This window comes from Halictus rubicundus, unplaced genomic scaffold (assembly GCF_050948215.1).
Source record: "Halictus rubicundus isolate RS-2024b unplaced genomic scaffold, iyHalRubi1_principal scaffold0526, whole genome shotgun sequence".
NCBI classification, from domain to species: domain Eukaryota; kingdom Metazoa; phylum Arthropoda; class Insecta; order Hymenoptera; family Halictidae; genus Halictus; species Halictus rubicundus.
Genome location: NW_027489067.1, coordinates 33,264 through 56,053, shown reverse-complemented (window position 1 = coordinate 56,053; position 22,790 = coordinate 33,264). Strand labels below are relative to the sequence as shown.

General features: G+C 40.2%; 2 protein-coding genes across 2 annotated transcripts; both read right to left on the bottom strand.

Annotated features, from left to right (window-relative positions):
* Window positions 1-17,025: 17,025 nt before the first annotated feature.
* LOC143364420 (uncharacterized) lies at window positions 17,026-17,788 on the bottom strand. The gene is made up of 2 exons (XM_076804785.1): window positions 17,563-17,788; window positions 17,026-17,489 (listed from the first exon to the last, which is right to left on the bottom strand). Exons 1-2 carry the CDS (start codon window positions 17,786-17,788, stop codon window positions 17,026-17,028), a joined length of 690 nt encoding a protein of 229 aa, XP_076660900.1.
* Window positions 17,789-18,284: 496 nt separating this feature from the next.
* LOC143364419 (uncharacterized) lies at window positions 18,285-22,346 on the bottom strand. Its single transcript, XM_076804784.1, has one exon. It carries the CDS (start codon window positions 22,344-22,346, stop codon window positions 18,285-18,287), a length of 4,062 nt encoding a protein of 1,353 aa, XP_076660899.1.
* Between the last annotated feature and the right edge of the window lie 444 nt (window positions 22,347-22,790).

The window sequence follows — 22,790 nt, the reverse complement described above, 5'->3', positions numbered from 1 at the left end:
TCAAGATTTCCACCCCAATCAGAATCTACATACGCTTGTAATAACTTATTTGTCTTTTCGTACTTAATACTATAATCACATGTCCCTCGCAGATATCTTAATACGTGCTTTGCCATTTTCCAGTGTATAATTCTTGAGTTTTCGCAAAAACGACATAGAAAATTTACCGCAAACATTATATCTGGTCTAGTTGTATTTGCTAAATACAATAAGCTTCCCACTAATTGCCGATATGGTTTTTCTTTCATTTCGTCGATTTCCGAATCTGTTGGTGGTTTCAAATCTTTTACCTGTTGGTTCACATTAGCTTCTAGAGGTGTATTCGCAGTTTTACAATTTTTCATATTAAATCGCTCAAGTAAATCTTCTATATACAAACTTTGATTTAACTTTATCTTACCCTTTTGACCTTGTCTTTCAACGCGAATGCCTAAGATATTTGATACTGGCCCTAAATCATTCATGGCGAATTGCTTCTTTAGTAAGTCTTTTACAACTTTTAACTTCTTAAAATCAGCAGAGGCTATTAGCAAGTCGTCTACGTAGATTATTATTATAACATCACTTCCATTTGAGTTATCAACGTATACACACGGATTTATTTCGGACTTAATAAAGTTAATACTTATCATATACTTATTTAATTTACTATACCATTCGCGACCTGCCTGTTTTAATCCATACAATGATTTCTGTAACTTACATACTTTATCTTCTTGTCCTTTCCTTACAAATAATATTGGCTGTTCCATGTATATCTCATCGGACAACTCAGCCTGCGTATAGGCCGAAACGACATCCATATGATGGACAAACATTTCATTTTCAACACTTATAGCCAAAAGTGCTCTCAACATCTCAAATCTTGCTACAGGCGCAAACGTCTCGTCATAATCCTGTCCTGGTATTTGTTGGTCTCCGCGTGCAACTAACCTGGCTTTAAATTTTTGAATACTTCCATCCTGGTTTCGCTTTATCCTGTAAACCCATTTATTCTTTATAACCTTTTTATTCGACGGTCTACTTACCAAACTCCAGGTATTGTTGCCCTTTAGAGTGTTGAACTCAGACTCCATAGCTTCTAGTCAGAATGATTTTTCTGACGAGCGCATCGCCTCCTCAACCGTTTTCGGTACTTTGCATTCGTGACATTTTGCAACATTAGCGCTATGATACAATTTTCGCGGTCTACCACGCCGTCCGGTTCTTTCCAATTTCGGTCGTCCGCAACCTCTGTTTCGTGGGGTAGGTTCCAACATTTGATTAATTTCCTGTTCTTCTCTTGCTGTTTCTTCCTCTTCTTCTTGAGAATCTTCAGGATCATCTTTATAGTTGTCTTCATTTATCATTTCATGCTGCTCTTCTTTCTTGTCCAGGTCCTCATACATGGGCTCTTTCGAATTCTCAATCATATCGTAGGTCAAATGTTCCAGTTCAGATTCTGGTTGCTTCTCCTTTTCGAAGTTCGTTGATTCTGGAATTTCTTCTGTGAAACGTACATCTCTTCGTTTCACTACTTGGTTTGTTCCCTTTTTCCATAATCTATAAGCTTTTGCTTCCTGAGAATATCCGACTAAAATGTATTCTTCTCCTCTTGCTGCGAACTTGTTTCCTCTGTTATTTTTATTGAGTGCAATAGTTCGGCTTCCGAATGTTCTAAAATATCCTACGTATGGCTTCCTTTTGGTCCATATTTCAATAGGAGTTGCATCGTTTAACGCCTTGGTTGGGCATCTATTCCTAATGTATGCGGCTGCGCACACCGCCTCAGCCCACAACTCGTATGGTAAATTAGATTGCAACAACATACAACGCGCCATTTCTACTAGCGTCTGATTTGCGCGCTCAGCCACGCCGTTTTGTTGCGGTGTGTATTCCACACTCAACTCTCTTTGAATACCTTCTTGTTTTAAAAACTCATTGAAATTGCGAGATAGGTATTCTTTGGCATTGTCACTTCGAATCTTCTTTATTTGACGCCCTGTCTGCTTTTCAACGCGAGCTTTATACTCTTTAAATGCTTCGAAGATGTCAGACTTTTTCTTCAAAATTGCTACCTCAATGTATCTACTTTTGTCGTCAATAAAGGTTGCAAAGTATTTCGCTCCCCCTAGCGAACAGGTTTTAAATGGCCCACAAATATCGGTATGTATTAAATCTAAGACGTCGTTTTCTCTTCTTGTTGATTGCCTGAAAGGTTGCTGATGAATTTTTGCCTTCATGCATACTTCACATACTGGGTTTTCATTTTTCAAACACAATTCGTCTCTCAGTCCATCTACAATTTCTTTCTTTTTAAGTTTTCTTAAATCCTCGAAATTCAAGTGGCCCATTCTTTGATGCCATTTCATTAGATTCTTATTGCACTGTTGAGAGATCATAGCCGATTGCACTTGCTGTTCTTTTATCACATACAAGCCATCTTCCATCGTTGCTTTCATTACTGTTGATCCATCTTTGCGTCTCACGAGTGCATGATTTTCATAAAACACCACAGAATATCCATTGCTTGTAATACTCGACACAGATAATAAGTTGCTTTTAAATTCTGGAACATACATTGCTTGCTGTAATTTGATACTTTTTGTTTCTTTGGGAGTTTTTATATTTATGTTTATTTCTCCCTGTCCCTGCGAATTAATGCTATCTTCTGCTGCTGTATAAATTCTCGTTTTCTCATTGTTGTCCAGATTGTGGAACTTCTTTTCATCGTAGCACATATGTGTACTTGCTCCGCTATCCAAGCACCAAACTCCTGCTCTTCGTGTGGTAGTGCTGAAAGCAGTGGCTGTAAATGCATCCTGTGTCATTCTCTTATTTCCTAATTTTGCTTTTGATCTGCAATTTCTAGCAATGTGTCCTACTTTACCACATGTAAAACACTTAACTTCAAACTTCTTTCCTTGTTCATTGTGTGTAGTGCTTTTGTGTGTACCTTTCTTATATGAATTACCTCTACTCGACAGTAGTGCTTCTTCTGCGCCTCCTTCGTGTTCCCTTGTATTCTCAGCTCGTCTTGACTCCTCTTCGAGTATCTTGTTTCTTAATTCTTCTAAGGGTGGCATTTGCTCTCTTGATTCAATTGCTATACACAAAGTTTCATATTCATGAGGCAATGAATTCAACAACCAAATAGATAATAGATTTTCTGGCAATTTTAGCTCACATTCCTCTAGTTGTTCCGCTATGTTCATAAATTCATTTATGAACTGTGTCATGCTTTGATTTGAAGCTTTCTTTAGACGGTACAACTGCTTAAACAAAACGCATTGCCTCATTGGGCTTTTAGATTCATATTTTTCTTTCAATACTTGCCATGCATCTGCAGAGGTTTCTGCCCTTTTGACATAGTTGTATTGGTCAGGTTGTACGCTGAGGATAATCGAATCCAGAGCTTTCTCATCGTTTATAGTCCATGCCTGGTAGTTCTCTGCAGGTTTTGTAACGCTTCCATCTACGTACCCCCATAATCCATTGTAGCGAAGTATGCTCTTCATTTGGATTTTCCATGTATCGTAATTTGCAGAATTTAATTTCTGAACTTGGTCTACCTTAGCAATATTCATTTTCGATTCTTTTTGTCGAACACGTGGCACGTAGGATAACCTTACTTTTTTTTTTCGGTCACTATTCGCACATTTAATTACTCATATGTACTACCTGACTTTGAGTCTTCAGGGTCTCCTGGGCCCATAACCTGTTAGTTTTATTTTGAATAATGTTAGTTTTACATATTGGATACATATAAAGAAAAATAAATACGCGCGCGTCGTACAAGAGACAAACGAAAAAGACACACACTCTCTGAATACAGCGGTCAAAAACAAAAGAAACTAGAACGAAAGAAGGTCCACGAATTTTCTGGAATGGCGCATAATTTGAACATTCCAACAAAATTGTACGAGTTGAATTTCCTTGTATCAGAATTGTACTTACCTGGAACCTATGAAACGATTTACTAGGATGTAGGCTTCAGTTTGCAATTTTTTTAAAGAGAAATTAGGCGACTGGTTTTCCTAGGATGTTGCAGACATGTGTACTACTGCTTGGAGCACAAAATTTATTTTTTCCAAGACAAAATACTTAAAATTGTACGAGTTAAAATTTCCTGTAACAGAATTTTACTTACCTGCGACCTATCAAACGATTTACTTGTGTATAGGCCTCAATCTGGAATTTTTTTAAAAGAAATTAGAAGGCTAGTTTTCCTAACATTTTGCACACATCTGTACTATTGCTTGGAGCATGAAACTTATTTTTTCCAAGTAAAAATACTTAAAATTGCAGGAGGTAAATTTTCCTATATCAGAATTTTTCTTCCCTGCGACCCATTAAACAATTTACTAGGATGATGGCCTCAGTCTGGAATTTTTTTAAAGGAAATTAGAAAACTGATTTGTCTAGGATTTTGCACATATTTGTACTACTGCTCGGAGCATAAAACTTATTTTTTCCAAGTAAAAATACTTAAAGTTGTAGGAGTTAAATTTTCCTATATCAGAATTTTTCTTCCCTGCGACCCATTAAACAATTTACTAGGATGATGGCCTCAGTCTGGAATTTTTTTAAAGGAAATTAAAAGATTTATTTGTCTAGAATTTTGGACACATGTGTACCACTGCTTGGAGCATAAAACTTATTTTTTCCAAGTAAAAATACTTAAAATTGTACGAGTTGAATTTCCTTGTATCAGAATTGTACTTACCTGGAACCTATGAAACGATTTACTAGGATGTAGGCTTCAGTTTGCAATTTTTTTAAAGAGAAATTAGGCGACTGGTTTTCCTAGGATTTTGCAGACATGTGTACTACTGCTTCTAGCACAAAACTTATTTTTTCCAAGACAAAATACTTAAAATTGTACGAGTTAAATTTGCCTGTATCAGAATTTTACTTTGCTGTGATCTATCAAACGATTTACTTGTGTATAGGCCTCAATCTGGAATTTTTTTAAAAGAAATTAGAAGGCTAGTTTTCCTAAGATTTTGCACACCTGTACTATTGCTTGGAGCATGAAACTTATTTTTTCCAAGTAAAAATACTTAAAATTGCAGGAGGTAAATTTTCCTATATCAGATTTTTTCTTCCCTGAGACCCATCAAACGATTTACTAGGATGTAGGCCTCAGTTTGCAATTTTTTTCAAGGAAATTAGAAAACTGATTTGTCTAGGATTTTGCACATATTTGTACTATTGCTCGGAGCATAAAACTTATTTTTTCCAAGTAAAAATACTTAAAGTTGTAGGAGTTAAATTTTCCTATATCAGAATTTTTCTTCCCTGCGACCCATTAAACAATTTACTAGGATGATGGCCTCAGTCTGGAATTTTTTTAAAGGAAATTAAAAGATTTATTTGTCTAGAATTTTGGACACATGTGTACCACTGCTTGGAGCATAAAACTTATTTTTTCCAAGTAAAAATACTTAAAATTGTACGAGTTGAATTTCCTTGTATCAGAATTGTACTTACCTGGAACCTATGAAACGATTTACTAGGATGTAGGCTTCAGTTTGCAATTTTTTTAAAGGGAAATTAGGCGACTGGTTTTCCTAGGATTTTGCACACATGTGTACTGCTGCTTGGAGCACAAAACTTATTTTTTCCAAGACAAAATACTTAAAATTGTACGAGTTAAAATTTCCTGTAACAGAATGTTTCTTACCTGCGACCTATCAAACGATTTACTTGTGTATAGGCCTCAATCTGGAATTTTTTTAAAAGAAATTAGAAGGCTAGTTTTCCTAGGATTTTGCACACATCTGTACTATTGCTTGGAGCATGAAACTTATTTTTTCCAAGTAAAAATACTTAAAATTGCAGGAGGTAAATTTTCCTATATCAGATTTTTTCTTCCCTGAGACCCATCAAACGATTTACTAGGATGTAGGCCTCAGTTTGCAATTTTTTTCAAGGAAATTGGAAGATTGATTGGTCTAGGATTTTGCACACATCTGTACTATTGCTTGGAGCATAAAACTTATTTTTTCCAAGACAAAATACTTAAAATTGTACGAGTTAAATTTGCCTGTATTAGAATTTTACTTTGCTGTGATCTATCAAACTAGGTTGTAGGCCTCAGTCTGCAATTTTTTTAAAGGAAATTAGAAGATTGATTTGTCTAGGATTTTGCACACATGTGTACCACTGCTTGGAGCATAAAACTTATTTTTTCCAAGTAAAAATACTTAAAGTTGTAGGAGTTAAATTTTCCTATATCAGAATTTTTCTTCCCTGCGACCCATTAAACAATTTACTAGGATGATGGCCTCAGTCTGGAATTTTTTTAAAGGAAATTAGAAAACTGATTTGTCTAGGATTTTGCACATATTTGTACTACTGCTCGGAGCATAAAACTTATTTTTTCCAAGTAAAAATACTTAAAGTTGTAGGAGTTAAATTTTCCTATATCAGAATTTTTCTTCCCTGCGACCCATTAAACAATTTACTAGGATGATGGCCTCAGTCTGGAATTTTTTTAAAGGAAATTAAAAGATTTATTTGTCTAGAATTTTGGACACATGTGTACCACTGCTTGGAGCATAAAACTTATTTTTTCCAAGTAAAAATACTTAAAATTGTACGAGTTGAATTTCCTTGTATCAGAATTGTACTTACCTGGAACCTATGAAACGATTTACTAGGATGTAGGCTTCAGTTTGCAATTTTTTTAAAGAGAAATTAGGCGACTGGTTTTCCTAGGATTTTGCAGACATGTGTACTACTGCTTGGAGCACAAAACTTATTTTTTCCAAGACAAAATACTTAAAATTGTACGAGTTAAATTTGCCTGTATCAGAATTTTACTTTGCTGTGATCTATCAAACGATTTACTTGTGTATAGGCCTCAATCTGGAATTTTTTTAAAAGAAATTAGAAGGCTAGTTTTCCTAAGATTTTGCACACCTGTACTATTGCTTGGAGCATGAAACTTATTTTTTCCAAGTAAAAATACTTAAAATTGCAGGAGGTAAATTTTCCTATATCAGATTTTTTCTTCCCTGAGACCCATCAAACGATTTACTAGGATGTAGGCCTCAGTTTGCAATTTTTTTCAAGGAAATTGGAAGATTGATTGGTCTAGGATTTTGCACACATCTGTACTATTGCTTGGAGCATAAAACTTATTTTTTCCAAGACAAAATACTTAAAATTGTACGAGTTAAATTTGCCTGTATTAGAATTTTACTTTGCTGTGATCTATCAAACTAGGTTGTAGGCCTCAGTCTGCAATTTTTTTAAAGGAAATTAGAAGATTGATTTGTCTAGGATTTTGCACACATGTGTACCACTGCTTGGAGCATAAAACTTATTTTTTCCACGTAAAAATACTTAAAATTGTAGGAGGTAAATTTTCCTATATCAGATTTTTTCTTCCCTGCGACCCATCAAACGATTTACTAGGATGTAGGCCTCAGTTTGCAATTTTTTTAAAGGAAATTAGAAGATTGATTTGTCTAGGATTTTGCACACATGTGTACCACTTCTTGGAGCACAAAACTTATTTTTTCCGAGTCAAAATACTTAAAATTGTACGAGTTGAATTTCCTTGTATCAGAATTGTACTTACCTGGAACCTATGAAACGATTTACTAGGATGTAGGCTTCAGTTTGCAATTTTTTTAAAGAGAAATTAGGCGACTGGTTTTCCTAGGATGTTGCAGACATGTGTACTACTGCTTGGAGCACAAAATTTATTTTTTCCAAGACAAAATACTTAAAATTGTACGAGTTAAAATTTCCTGTAACAGAATTTTACTTACCTGCGACCTATCAAACGATTTACTTGTGTATAGGCCTCAATCTGGAATTTTTTTAAAAGAAATTAGAAGGCTAGTTTTCCTAACATTTTGCACACATCTGTACTATTGCTTGGAGCATGAAACTTATTTTTTCCAAGTAAAAATACTTAAAATTGCAGGAGGTAAATTTTCCTATATCAGATTTTTTCTTCCCTGAGACCCATCAAACGATTTACTAGGATGATGGCCTCAGTCTGGAATTTTTTTAAAGGAAATTAGAAAACTGATTTGTCTAGGATTTTGCACATATTTGTACTATTGCTCGGAGCATAAAACTTATTTTTTCCAAGTAAAAATACTTAAAGTTGTAGGAGTTAAATTTTCCTATATCAGAATTTTTCTTCCCTGCGACCCATTAAACAATTTACTAGGATGATGGCCTCAGTCTGGAATTTTTTTAAAGGAAATTAGAAAACTGATTTGTCTAGGATTTTGCACATATTTGTACTACTGCTCGGAGCATAAAACTTATTTTTTCCAAGTAAAAATACTTAAAGTTGTAGGAGTTAAATTTTCCTATATCAGAATTTTTCTTCCCTGCGACCCATTAAACAATTTACTAGGATGATGGCCTCAGTCTGGAATTTTTTTAAAGGAAATTAAAAGATTTATTTGTCTAGAATTTTGGACAGATGTGTACCACTGCTTGGAGCATAAAACTTATTTTTTCCAAGTAAAAATACTTAAAATTGTACGAGTTGAATTTCCTTGTATCAGAATTGTACTTACCTGGAACCTATGAAACGATTTACTAGGATGTAGGCTTCAGTTTGCAATTTTTTTAAAGAGAAATTAGGCGACTGGTTTTCCTAGGATTTTGCAGACATGTGTACTACTGCTTGGAGCACAAAACTTATTTTTTCCAAGACAAAATACTTAAAATTGTACGAGTTAAATTTGCCTGTATCAGAATTTTACTTTGCTGTGATCTATCAAACGATTTACTTGTGTATAGGCCTCAATCTGGAATTTTTTTAAAAGAAATTAGAAGGCTAGTTTTCCTAAGATTTTGCACACATCTGTACTATTGCTTGGAGCATGAAACTTATTTTTTCCAAGTAAAAATACTTAAAATTGCAGGTGGTAAATTTTCCTATATCAGATTTTTTCTTCCCTGCGACCCATCATACGATTTACTAGGATGTAGGCCTCAGTTTGCAATTTTTTTAAAGGGAAATTAGGCGACTGGTTTTCCTAGGATTTTGCACACATGTGTACTACTGCTTGGAGCACAAAACTTATTTTTTCCAAGTCAAAATACTTAAAATTGTACGAGTTGAATTTCCCTGTATAAGGATTTTACTTATCTGCGACCCATCAATCGATTTACTCAGGTGTAGGCCTCAGTCTGGAATAAGACAGAAATAGAAATTTATTCTCTCAACCTGTTGCATACGTTCCTAGAAGAAGAGGAAAATTTATATTCATTCTAAGGCTCTCCAGTGTCTATATACGCAGATACAACAGAATTTAATTTCAGTTCGAAGGAAATTAACATCTGCCAGCATTTATTTCGCTGCCTACCTCCACTATTGAAATATTTTATTAAATGCTGCTCACCAGCTTTGCGAATTACAGTGAATTCTCGATATATATCAACAACGCGGGTCTTTCCAGCGACATACATCGTCCAGGAGACATACCCGAGCCGTGTTATGTTTACATTTCTCAACGTCCGAGGCCTCTCGAGCTTCATGGCGTCTCACGAGGTATACGGTAGTGGGGATAATTCCGCGACGTTTATCATGCAGGCCTTGTTGACATATATAGAGAAACCACTGTATCGAAACAATTTTCGTACTATGATTTCCAATTGCGTTTCCAATTTTTCCCTGACATCGGTTTTCTCGGGGAGATGATCGAGCAGAGGACGTTCGATTCCCGGGGCCAGGCCGCGGCTCCGTGGGGCAAAATCGTCCTCGAAGCGGAGCCGCTATCGCTATGGCGGCGACTTTTACTCTCTCCCCAGAGTCGGCATTCCGAGTCATTAAAGAGAGCCCGTTCCCGATGATCGGTGCTCGCAACAACAGCGAGATGCGATTGTGTTATGCGCCCGGTGTTATGACACCGACAAGAGGAATGAGTTATTGCTCTCCGGCTCGTTATCCCGCGCTTCGCACGGGCTCCTCTCTCCTCCATTCTTTCTCTCTTTCTCTTTTTCTCTCTTTCTCAGCTCCTCCGAGTTCCGTTAAAACGTCCGAGATCGTTGAACGCGCATTATCGTGGCTCGCTCGCCTGTCGCGACGTGTCCCACATCGCTTTCGAACGTGCGATTCTAGTCAAGCGAAAGCAAGAAAAAAAAAAAAACGAGACACTCCTCCGATGATGAGTCGATCAAACGAAACCAGCAATCGAAGTAAAAATAATTTTGGCCGCGAAGTCGGTTCGCCTAACGCTTCTCGGAGAAGGGAAGTGGGCAATTAAATGGCCGTGTCGGTGTTCCCACCGGTCGCGAGCATCGACTCGATTTCCTACGGGAAATGAGACGTATCTGGCCGAGAAATCGGCACCGGGTATACTACTCGATATACACATTGTACTCGACGCTTCTGCCAGGGCTCATTGTGCCAACTGGCGAACGCGGTTCAATAGCCCAAACTTCCCGGATACACTTACCTAGAACGCGCCGTGTTATTCGCCGCTGATACAATATATCACATACGTGTATTAGTTTAACTTAAACCAACTTGAATTTGAAGTTCACAATTTTTTGGAGAAATTAACCCTTAACGAACCGATGCCGCCATATAAGCGGCATATGACACTTTCACTTACTGGATCCAATGCCGCGTATATGACGGCAAAAATTAAAAAAAAAAGTACAATATAAATTTTATGTAAAATAAAACATTAATGTTTTGGATCGGTCAACTAATGGTAACTTGGTACACTTAACCCTCTATGGACCCGTGTAACTTTCGAAATATGCAAGAAGAAGCTCTAGCTCTGTTTCGACGGGCTGCTATATACAGTGGCGTGCAAAAGTTCCCGGCCAGGTGGTTTTTGCTATTTTTCTTCAAAAAAAAAAAAAAAAAAGCGTTAAGAAATTTTTATTAGAATCATAAATAAGGTGGTATTACATGAAAGGATATTACAAAAAATATCAACACTAATTATTTTTCTTACTTGTTTATTTAAAGAATAAGTAAACTTGCGTGTTCAAAAGTTCCCGGCCAGTATGTTTAACGAAAAAATTATGCTTGTTTTTCATTTTGTAACAATTTTGCAGTACATTATTTAATATGTTACATGTAATTAATATTTCGTTGTCATGCCTTTTGCAGCAATAACTGCAGCACAGCGACGAGGCATCGACTCAATTAACCGAGTAATGTAGTCGTGTGGTATGTTGTTCCACTCTTCTATTAAATTTTGAAAAAATTGTGTTTTATTGGAACTTCTATGATTTTTCATTCGACGTTTCATCTCTCCCCAAAGATGCTCTATTGGATTTAATGTTAAAGGATTGGTTTGAATAGAAAGAGACGCGTGGAGATGTGTAACAGAAAAAGATTGAATGGATATATTTAGAAAAAGAATTACAGTATTCGGTCTGCTTAAACCATGTCCGCACGGTTCAGTTCCTTTGCTGAGACTGACTGCCTTGGTGTCCTAGCGTTTTGACCAGTCTAGGCTTTTTACCTGCTTGTCATAAAAACCTTGTCCTTGGGTATTTCCCAAGTCCTGCCATCCTGACCATTTGGACATAGCAAAAACTTTCCTTTTTGCCAGATGGCGAGTTTTCTTAAAAAGTAAGAATTACTTTAACATTTAAGTCCGCAGATTGAGAAGGCCAGTCTAAAACCTGTACTTTATTTGTAGACAACCACCCTTTTACGATTTTCGATGCATGTTTGGGGTCGTTGTCATGTTGGAAAAACCAATTTTCTGGCATTTCTTTTTCACCATATGGTAGCATATGAGTTTCTAAAATTTTTTTATACGTGGCACCAGTCATGATACCCTCAATTTTTATAAGAGGACCAATTCCTTGAGCGGAGAAAGCTCCCCATACCATAATGCTCCCTCCACCATGTTTAACAGTTGGTATTTGGTACCTGGGATCATTTCTTGTGCCAACTAAACGTCATACATATTGTCTTCCATCGCTGCCGAATAGATTAAATTTAGATTCATCCGAAAAAAGAACAGCTTTCCAATTTTCAACAGTCCAGTCACAATATTTTTTGGCGAACTTTAATCGGGCTACTTTATTTTTCTTATTGATTAGTGGTTTTTTAACACCAACTCTGCCGAACAGTCCTACATCATGTAATCTTCTTGTTACCGTACATCGACTAATATTAGCAACGTTTTCCTGTTGTAGTTCTGCTGCAATATTGCTCTAGCTGTCTTCTTTGGGTCCGCAATTGATTTACGTTTTATAATTCTATCAATTCTTTTAGTGGTCTTTCGGGGTCTTCCACTCCGTGGTCGATCTTTCACGCCATGCCCTGCACGATATCTGTTAATTGTATCGTTCACTGTACTTTTCCCGATAGACAATACTGATGCAATTTCGCGAGATGACTTTCCCTTTAACGACAATTCCATCACAATTTTGCGTACTTCGACAGATGTCTTTCGAACAATGTTTACGTTTCAGCGACTGACTACCAACTGAAGACTAACAACACGTAATATTATTTGAATGTAAACACTTACTGACCTTTTACAGACTGAAATACAATCCCGGCTTAAACTGGCCGGGAACTTTTGAACACGCAAGTTTACTTATTCTTTAAATAAACATGTATGAAGAATCAGCAGCATTGATTTTTTCTATAATATTCTTTCACGTAATATGCCCTTATATATGATTCTAATAAAAATTTCTTAACGCCCCTGTAATTAGTTTTGGTGTGATATTTTGTAAAACAAGTTCCAGATGCATCCTTGGTTTGTCAGGACACGTATCACAGTAATACGAAATTTCCCGCCTACCTCCAGGCGTGTTACGGTCAGAACAAACCTTGCAGTCCCTTTTTGGCCCTATTGAAAATAACGCGTTTATATTTTAATAATATGGTTTATTTTCCGCTTTACAAAAAAGGTGTTAAATATGGTAGCAACACGTCGTGTCGGTTGCCCGGTCAGAGTTTCAACTGAGCATCGGTGGCATCGCAAAACGAACATCGGTTGCCTCGTAAAAACAAAAAAGCAACGAAGAGAGCACACCGATTAGACAAATCGGTGGGCGCCTTCTCATTGGCTATTGTCACGGCACAGAGTATGAAAAGCTCACATTCCAACAGCCTCTCCGCTTGAATACTCTGCGCGCGTAATCATACCAAGACTCTGTCGTAGGAAAGAAAAACGCTGCTTCGCAAAAGGCTTAGTGAATATATCCGCTCTTTGTTCATTCGAGCACACGTACTTGACGATCAAATCCCCCTGATCGACCTTTTCCCGGATGAAATGGTACTTTATGTCGATATGTTTTGTTCTCTTATGGAACTCCGGGTTTTTGACTAATCTAATCGCGCTCTGATTATCCAAAAACAAAACAATAGGATCGTCTCCCATCCGCCCCAAATCTTTTAACAACTTTCGCAGCCAAACGGCCTCTTTAGCTGCCGTGGCCGCCGCAACATACTCTGCCTCAGTCGTACTGAGAGTTACAGTACTGGACAAAATAAAGTACGCACCTCGAATATTTTTACAATTACGTTTATAACTTCGTAGTTTTTACAGGTATAATAATTATGTATTTGCACAAAAAGAAGGTTTCTTAGTCTACTTTTAGGTTTTAACAAAAATAATTTCAAAAACATTTAACATTTTTCAATAGACAGGTCCGTTACATTTATAAGGATATTTTCTTTGGACAAAATACAGTACGCATGTGATAATAACAGTCAAAATTAAGTTCTACTTGAGAACTAGTATTTTGTATGGCCGCCCTTTGCTCGTATGACCTCTTGCAAACGCCGAGGAATGCTCTCGACGAGATTCCGGATGTGCTGTTCGTCGATGTTTCCCCACGCCTTTTCCAAAGCTTCGAATAACTTTAATTTATTGGTTGCGTCACTGTGGTCAACTTTCTGGTCCAAAATGGACCACAGATTTTCGATTGGATTTAAATCCGGCGATTGTGCTGGCCAATCTAGCACTTTGATCCTCGAAGCACGAAAGAAAGCAGCAGTTTTATGCGCGGTATGTTTAGGATCGTTATCTTGTTGGAAGATAAAGTCATCTTCCAGACCAATCTTTAGCAGAGGTTCCTCTAAATTCTCGTTGAGGATGTCAATGTATTTGTCTGCTGTCATAATACCATCGATTTTGACGAGATTTCCCACACCCGACCACGCAAAACACCCCCACACCATAATACTGCCTCCTCCATGCTTGACAGTTGTTTGGATATTTTTATCCAGAAGCTTCTCGCCGGGCTTCAGCCAAACCCGTGTTCGTTGTTTATGACCAAACAAGTCATACTTACTCTCATCACTCCAAATAATCTTTTTCCAGAAGTCCACTGGCTTATCGACGTATTTTTTTTGCAAATTGGAGACGTTTCAATTTATTAACTTTTCGAATTAAAGGGCGACGCTGTGCAAAACTGCTCCGCAGCCCAGCTTCCCGAAGTCTCCTGGGCACGGTTCGTTCCGAAATGTTGAGTTGCACATTTTCCCTGATTACACGACTAGTAACAGTCGGATTTTTCTTCGTTTCCCGGATAATTCTACGATCCTCGACTGAATTTGTCTTCCTCTTCCGTCCGCGACCGATCTTATCGGCTACTGTGCCAAGCTCTACAAATTTTTTGTAGATCTTTCTGACCGCTGCTTCACTAACATTGTACTTTTCACCGATTTTCCTATTCGAGAGACCCTTTTTCCGGTCGTTAACTATTAATTTTCGAATTTGTACGGAAATTTGTTTCATTTCTATGTTATTCGCAATTGAATGATACAATCTTGCCTCTAAGAGCACTGATGGGTAACTGAAACTGTATTAATACGTTTATTTGTAAACATTCTTGTATCTCCAACGGCAAGAAAAGGTATCCTACATGCCATTATTGCTGAAAGTAAATAAACACTCCAGTGCGTACTTTATTTTGTCCGAGGAAAATATGACAACAGACGTAACGGGCTTGAATAATGTACGATGTTTCATGTTTTTCGAATTATTTCTCATTGAGTTTAAAAGTAGACTAAGAAACCTTCTTTTTGTGCAAATACATAATTATTATATCTGTAAAAACTACGAAGTTATAAACGTAATTGTAAAAATATTCGGGGTGCGTACTTTATTTTGTCCAGTACTGTAGATCTCGGCTTTCGAGGTGGTTCCTCAACAGAACGAAACCTCCGGAACGCAACCGCGCGTTCCAAGGGTTGCTTTTTTTCGCGCGGATTCACCCCGTGTTCGGTCCCGCACAGACCGAACGTGAGTTACGATAAACACGGTCGGCTGCAATAGCCACAACATTTTAGACTGACGACACTTTCGGACGCCTAATTTTTTGGTCCTCCGAGCCGGATTCAGTGTCACTGTGGTACGCCTCAGTTTTGGTCTTTTAACCGGATTTAGACTGTGGATACGTCTCATTTTTGGTGCTTTAAACCGGGCCCAGACTGTGGTACCTGAGTCCATCATCACACGGAATTCGACGTCTGGAAGCAGCACCTCCGAACAACACTTTTCTACAACTGGAAGATTCGGTTGCACAGCAAGTGTAACATCTTCTGGCATCGACCATCGGCACAGTGGAGTCGGTAGCGCCTGGAGCTCTAGCTCTGCAGCATCCGCAAAATACATGACAGTCGGTTGTGCGAGGACACAACATTCGTCGGGCGACTCGGCCATCGTTGCCAACAAGGCGCAACGTCAACCATTACACCAGGGGTGTACCTCCACGGGCTGTTTATTGTCGAACTACCTGTCACTCCCTGCGCTCAGGGAGCATCAGCTACCTGCCACGGAAGCGCCAGGGGTCACAACAGCAACGCAAGGAGTCACCACCTGTGAGGACAACTGATCGTCCACATCTGCAACGCATTTGTGCTTCGTGCACATCACACCTACACCGAGCTGACAAACCAGTGGACGATCGAAGCAGGAGCAGCGCAAACCAGGTGCCATCCCAGGTGTCATGGCGTACCTTGCAACGGTGCGGTAAGTCACACTGTTAAATTCACCATTCCTTCGCATCCGTTTTCTTTCTCTTCTCCCCTCCGTGCCATTCCGAACGTAACCATGGCAAGCGGAGGCAACGCACACACTGAAAACGAACTAGTCAGAAAACGTGGGTCAATAAAATCGAGATTGACGTGGTTTATCAAATTTTTGAACGAATTCGGTGAATCAGGCCCAGGTGACATTCTCCAATTACAGATACGTTTGGCAAAATTAGAACGCGATTTCGAATCATTCGAATCGATTCAAGAAGCAATAGAGCTTATCACTTCCGATGAACAATATGAATCACGTTGTATCTGAACACAACTTTATTTTTCACCCGTTTAACAAATTCGGATTTTTCGTGGCGGTTCGATGACGAATGGACAACAACTGAACGTTCGCTCGCGCGCTTTACATACTGTTCCCCTAACTTTTATCAACTAAACTGAGATTCGTGGAAAAGGCTAAAGCTGTCGCTTTGTACTGTTTATTTCAAACCGTCGTCCCAGGTATACAAATTCTGGGCTCATCCTTGCATGCCACATGCGCAATGACTTTCACCAGACGGCTAATCGCTTTAATTTACAATCATATTTCCTTTTACCCGAACCTCGCGACCCTCTGTAGCCTGGCGGCCCCGGATCCACCTTTCGGTTTTTCCGTGCTCGCTAGAAACCCTTCAGGTGAGAAAGTTCTCCAAATTGAGGTGTTTTTGCGGCCTAAGATAGACACATTGTGACTATCTTTACACGCTATTCGCTTGAGATGCAACAAACGCTATCGCGTAGTCGCCAAAGTCAACGAGATTCGGGTGTTTACTCTTTGTGGTATACACAATTTTCGCATCAAAATGACTAGCAGTAGCCATCCTCCACTAATCTCTTACAATATTCCCCATCTCATTCCGTGTCAATTTCGCATACATGAATTCTGCAGTTAGAAACAAAAATACGCATTTCCATCTGTAACATTCTCCCCTTAAAATTAAAGGTTTTTTTTTTTTAATTTTACCTTAGATTACATACAATCGCACCTGTCTTTATTTACAAACGTAAACGATATAATGAAACGCTTAAACGAAACAGTTTATTTACTAATGGTGTTTGTCATCGGTATCGCTTGTTAGTGTGATTAATTTTCTGGTGGGTCGTATCAATTCACCCTTTGCCGTACGCACCTTGGCGATTCTAATCACGCCATCCGCTCCAGGGTATACTTCTTCGATAGTTCCCGTGTTCCACGAGTTTCGCGGCATTTGGAAGTCGACGATTAGCACGAGATCCCCTTTTTTTAAGTTCGTATCTGATTTATGCCACTTCGGACGCGAAATCAAGGTGGGTAAATATTCGCGCAGCCAACGTCGCCAGAACGATTCCGCAAAAGACTGCGCGATTTTCCACTGTCTTTTAGGACACGTGGCTTGAGCGTCATATCTTCCTAAATGAACTTCCCCTGATGACGTACCCAGCAAAAAATGGTTCGGTGTCAATGCTTCCTCATCGCCCGGGTCTACCGATATATGCGTCAAAGGTCGTGAGTTAACGGAATGTTCTATTTCTACCAATAGTGTATGTAAAACTTCCGAACTAGGTATTTGATCTCGTAGAATGGCCTGGAGTGCACTTTTTACCGAACGGATGAGCCTTTCCCATACATACTCCACCCATGTGAGGAGCGTCCGGTGGATTGAAAATCCATTTCATTCGTTTTTCTAACGCGTAACTGCGTAGATTTTTCTCATCAATCGTTGCTGCAGCGTCACGTAACTCTTTGCTGGCTCCTTTAAAATTGGTGCCGTTATCGCTGTACACGACTAAAGGCGAACCTCTCCGTGCCGCTAGTCTCTGCAAAGCCATTATAGCTGAACTTGTGGTCAAGCTATCTGCCAATTCCAAATGAACGGCCCGTGTTGTAAGGCACGTGAAGAGTACGCCCCAACGTTTATTCCCTACGTCTTCCTATCTTGACTTGCATCGGACCAAAATAATCCATTCCGCAATGGCTAAATGGTCGTTGCCTGTACGCTACACGACCCGGTGGTAAATTCGACATTTCCGGACTTCGCGGCTTTGCTCGACGAAACCTACAGATAAGACACTTACTTATTAGCGAGCGGAGCGCTCGTCTAACACCCACTATGTAATATTTTTGGCGTATTTCGTTTACCACCGTGTTACTGCTCCCGTGGAAGAACCGTTGACGATATGCTCGTATTAGTAACATAGTCGCGGGATGTCTACTGTCTAAGATTATAGGTTGGTTATTAAACACCCCGTCACGGAATTTGGTGATTCTTCCGCGTGCTCTTAGAATCCCGACTTCGTCCATGAATGGTTTCACAAGCCAATGATTTTACTCCCTTTGTTTATCCCTTTCCCGGTATTTAAGGCTTCTATCTCTCGCGCGAAAACTTCTCCTTGAATGGTCCGATACCAATACATCTCCACTGAGTATATAGTTTCTACCGTTATAGGCGTCTGTTGTTTCCCCCCCCCCCCAGCGATCGAAAGCTTTCTTCACCCTTCTCGCCGCTACGAGCAACCCTGGCCAGCCTAGAAACCTTGCGACACTCGGAATGTGGTATTCGCTCGATTGAACAACGTACACTTGTGTTTTACGCAATTCTATGTTGTCAATTTCACGTTTATCTACCTCACTCATGATTTTTTCTACCGGCCACTTTGATTCGGGTTGTTGCAAAAATCCCGGACCGCTGAACCAGCGATCGTTTGTATTTAAAGATTCGTTTAACCACCGCGTTGCATCATCCGCGGGGTTCAAACCAGATGGGACCCAGCGCCACTCCGAACTCAATGTCAGCTCTCCAATTTCTCCTAAACGATTTGCAACAAATGTTTGGCGGTTTCGCGGCTCCGACCTTATCCAGTGAATTACCGTGCTGGAGTCGGACCATAGAAAACGCCGATCTATCTCGCTACCCAGTTCTTTCGCGACCATTTTCGCTAATCTCGCCCCTATTACCGCGGCTTGTAATTCTAGTCGGGGTACCGTCATCGGTTTCAATGGCGCTACTCTAGTTCTAGCCATCACAAAGGATACCCAGATTCGTTCGTCTTTACCGATAAATCTCAAATATGCAGCCGCTGCGCATCCTTTTAAACTTGCGTCGCAAAATACGTGTAATTGTATTTTTAGGTATTTGATTTCATCTGGCGCGTAGCATCGCGGAATGCGAAAAATTTTAATTTCACGGAGTCCTTTAAGCCACGACATCCATACCCGATGTTCCTCATCCCTTATCTCTTGATCCCATCCTACGTCACTGCGCCATATTGCTTGCATTAGTATTTTCGATTTTAGCGTAAACGGGGAAAGAAAACCCAACGGATCAAAAATGGACATAATTATTCGCAAAAATTCGCGTTTCGTAGGTTTTACTTTGCCTGTCAAAATGGTTTCCGGGATTTTTCGTATACCCAAATTAAAGCGAAGCTCATCTGTTTCGGTATCCCAAATAAGTCCTAACACTCTCTCTCCCCCCTGATCGCCTAAACGCATTTCATTTTGACCCTTTGGTCTCCGTCCTTCCGCTACCGTGGTTAGAATCTTTTTCGAATTACTAGCCCAACCGTGCATTTCAAAACCTCCATCCAAATTTATTTGAATGACATCGCGAATCAACTCTGTCGCTTCCTTAATGGTTTTCCGGCTGGCTAAATAATCGTCCATATAGCTGTCGTCGATAATACTCTTTGCCGCGTCCGGTTTTGACTCACCGTATTCCTCAGCATTTTTGTTTTTTACGTATATAGCACAGCATGGCGACGATTTTGAACCGAAAATCAAACGTGTCATTGCATACGTCTCAGGAGATTTTACTCGGTCTCGTCCACGCCAAAGAAATTTCTGAGCAATCTGATCTTCCTTTTTAATTCTTATTTGTAAGAACATATCTTTAATGTCTGCTTTAAACGCGAACCTGTGTAAACGAAAACGCAATAGAATTCCCGGTAAAAATTTCAGCAAATCTGGCCCCGGGTCAAGCTGATCGTTTAAACTGATACCCTTTGACTTCGCCGCAGCGTCAAAAACCAATCTAATTCTGCCTGGCTTGTTAATGTTTTGCACTCCAAAGTGGGGCAGATACCACGAATTCTCCCCAATTTCATCGTCTCGAATCTTTACCGCGTAGCCCTTTTCTATGAATCGATCTACTTCCGCATAGTAAAGGGCTGCGTACTCAGCATCGCGATCAAGTTTCCTCTCTAACGAAATAAGTCTTTTCAGAGCGGACCCCTTGCTGTTCACGTTCCGCGCCCTATTGTCTTTCCACAAGAGTCCTATTTCCCAGAAATTTCCCTTGCGGTGACAGGCCTCTTGCAAAATTTTCACAGCCCGGTTTTGTTTATTTTCATTTTTATTTAAATAGTCGATACCGAGAGTGTCTACACAGAAATATTTTCGCACAAGTTCGTCAAGACTCTCCGGGTCGTCTAACACGTTTTCGTGAGATCTCTGCCACGTCACATGTGAACTTAAGAGTTCTTTTCTTTTCGAGTGACTTTTAGTATTCCCGTGTAAGGTCCAACCCAGCAGACAACGCGACAATACATAATCCGCGTTTTTTATTTCACGTAGTTCTCGAGTTACTATAAAGGGCCAATTATCCTGTCCTATAAGGATTCTGGGAGGTGCATTTAAATACGATTTTAATTTTATTTTTGTCATAATCTCAACGTGATTCGCGGTCTCATCGGAGATAGACTGGGTAGGGAGGTTCAAATCTCGAATCGTGATAGCCTGCTTGATTTCATATCGACCTCCTTCCCCTTGAATGCCGAACTGAACCCTCTCACAATTGGATATTAATTTTTCGTGGGTTAGTAAGCCCTTCAAGAACATGTTTGAACGCGTCCCTCGCGCTCCTATTTCGCGCGACAATGTTTGATCGATTAACGTGATCGTCGATCCTTCGTCTAACAGCGCGTATGTCTCTACGTCTCGACGCGGTCCCCAAATTCGGACCGGCAGAATCTTTAACAACGAACACCTTACTTCTAGCCACGGTCTACTAGGGGGGTTTCCTGACTCTGCACTCGCGTCGGGAGCGTTTCGTTCGCGATTTCCCGAGCCCTTTCTTGAGCTCTGTTTTGCTTTGCTATTCTCATTTCCGAATTTGAAATTATGGAGAAGACTATTGTGCCTGGCTTTGCACGTCGAACAATTTACCCCCCTGCATTTGTCACGCGGGTGTCCCTTGCGTAGACACTTAAAACACAATCTATGTCTTTTCACCAGATGCCATCGACGCGCTATCGTTTCTCGGGCAAATTCACGACAGTGTTCCGAACCGTGATTTGATCTGTTGCAAAATACGCATTTCTCGACATCTTGTTCGCGGCTCTCCACTGTATTTATAGCGAACACACCTTTATCCGAAAATTTCCGACCCTTGAATGTCACCCGCTGTCGCGACGCCGGCGTCGTCCGCGACGAAGATGCGAGATTCGTATCCATATTGAATACCCCCGCTTCCACTGCCAATTCCGCTTCTTTGTACAGGAAATCCGATAGCTTTTCCAATTGCGATTTTTCAGATAATGATTCGACGGAATATCTGTTGTACGCATATTTTAGAGCGGACGGCAATTTGCTTCCCACGTTTTGAATTAATTCGAGACTGTGCAAATATCCGGTGAGTTTCAAAGATCGGAAGGCAACGACCGCATTGCGAAGTTTTGTCGCAAATTGCGCTATGTTGACACTGCCCGCGTCAAGGTGAGGCAAACCTTTGATGTCGTTTATAATTTTCCGCGCCACTACGTTTTTGTTACCGAAATTTAGTTCCAAAGCACGCATCACTGTGTCCGCGTCCTGGCTCGTGGCTAACAATGTGCTTACAGCGTCGCGCGCTTCTCCCTTTAACGCAGTGAAAAGTCTAGCCATATTTTCGCGATCGCTGTACGCACCGAGCTCTGTTGTTAGACGGTACGATTCCTTGAAATGTATCCATTCCAGCGGGTCTCCCGAGAACGTGGGTAATTTGCCTGCTGAAGTTAAACGGTTCACGAAACGCGAGTTTCCCTCTCCCATCGACGCTTCCCGCACCGATTTTAAGGTGTTCTCAATCGCTTGAGCGAGATGTGCGGCCGCGTCTCCGATTCGCAGGGTATGAAGTATACCTTCACTCGATTCTTGCTGAGGGGTACTGTGTGCCCCAGCGTGCAGTTCGATGTCTTCGTCCGGATTATGGTCTTCCTCTTCCTCGACGATTCCCATCCTGGACGGTGTGGTTTCCGAAACGCCTACCATTCTGGATGGTCCCGGTTGGTCGTCATTAGGGGGCTCCCGTTCCTGGCTCGGCTCCTCCATCGCAGTTGCTCGAGTCTGCTTCTTCCGTGGCGCATCCGTACTGGGTTCAGCCGACGGTATTTTTCTCTTTCTTCCCGCCATCGTCGTATCCACTACTTCACGGGTGAAAGTCTACCGGACAGCAAGTTCCCGGGTTTCGGCACCAAAATGTATCTGAACACAACTTTATTTTTCACCCGTTTAACAAATTCGGATTTTTCGTGGCGGTTCGATGACGAATGGACAACAACTGAACGTTCGCTCGCGCGCTTTACATACTGTTCCCCTACTTTTATCAACTAAACTGAGATTCGTGGAAAAGGCTAAAGCTGTCGCTTTGTACTGTTTATTTCAAACCGTCGTCCCAGGTATACAAATTCTGGGCTCATCCTTGCATGCCACATGCGCAATGACTTTCACCAGACGGCTAATCGCTTTAATTTACAATCATATTTCCTTTTACCCGAACCTCGCGACCCTCTGTAGCCTGGCGGCCCCGGATCCACCTTTCGGTTTTTCCGTGCTCGCTAGAAACCCTTCAGGTGA

What these genes read in the sequence shown, in the direction of transcription:
- LOC143364420 (XM_076804785.1), bottom strand. Translation starts at nt 17,788, where the DNA reads ATGGCTTTGCAGAGACTAGCGGCACGGAGAGGTTCGCCTTTAGTCGTG. An exon ending in GGGAAAGGCTCATCCGTTCG is followed by an intron (nt 17,490 to 17,562) that starts GTAAAAAGTGCA and finishes CACTATTGGTAG; the next exon opens with AAATAGAACATTCCGTTAAC.
- LOC143364419 (XM_076804784.1), bottom strand. Translation starts at nt 22,346, where the DNA reads ATGGCGGGAAGAAAGAGAAAAATACCGTCGGCTGAACCCAGTACGGAT.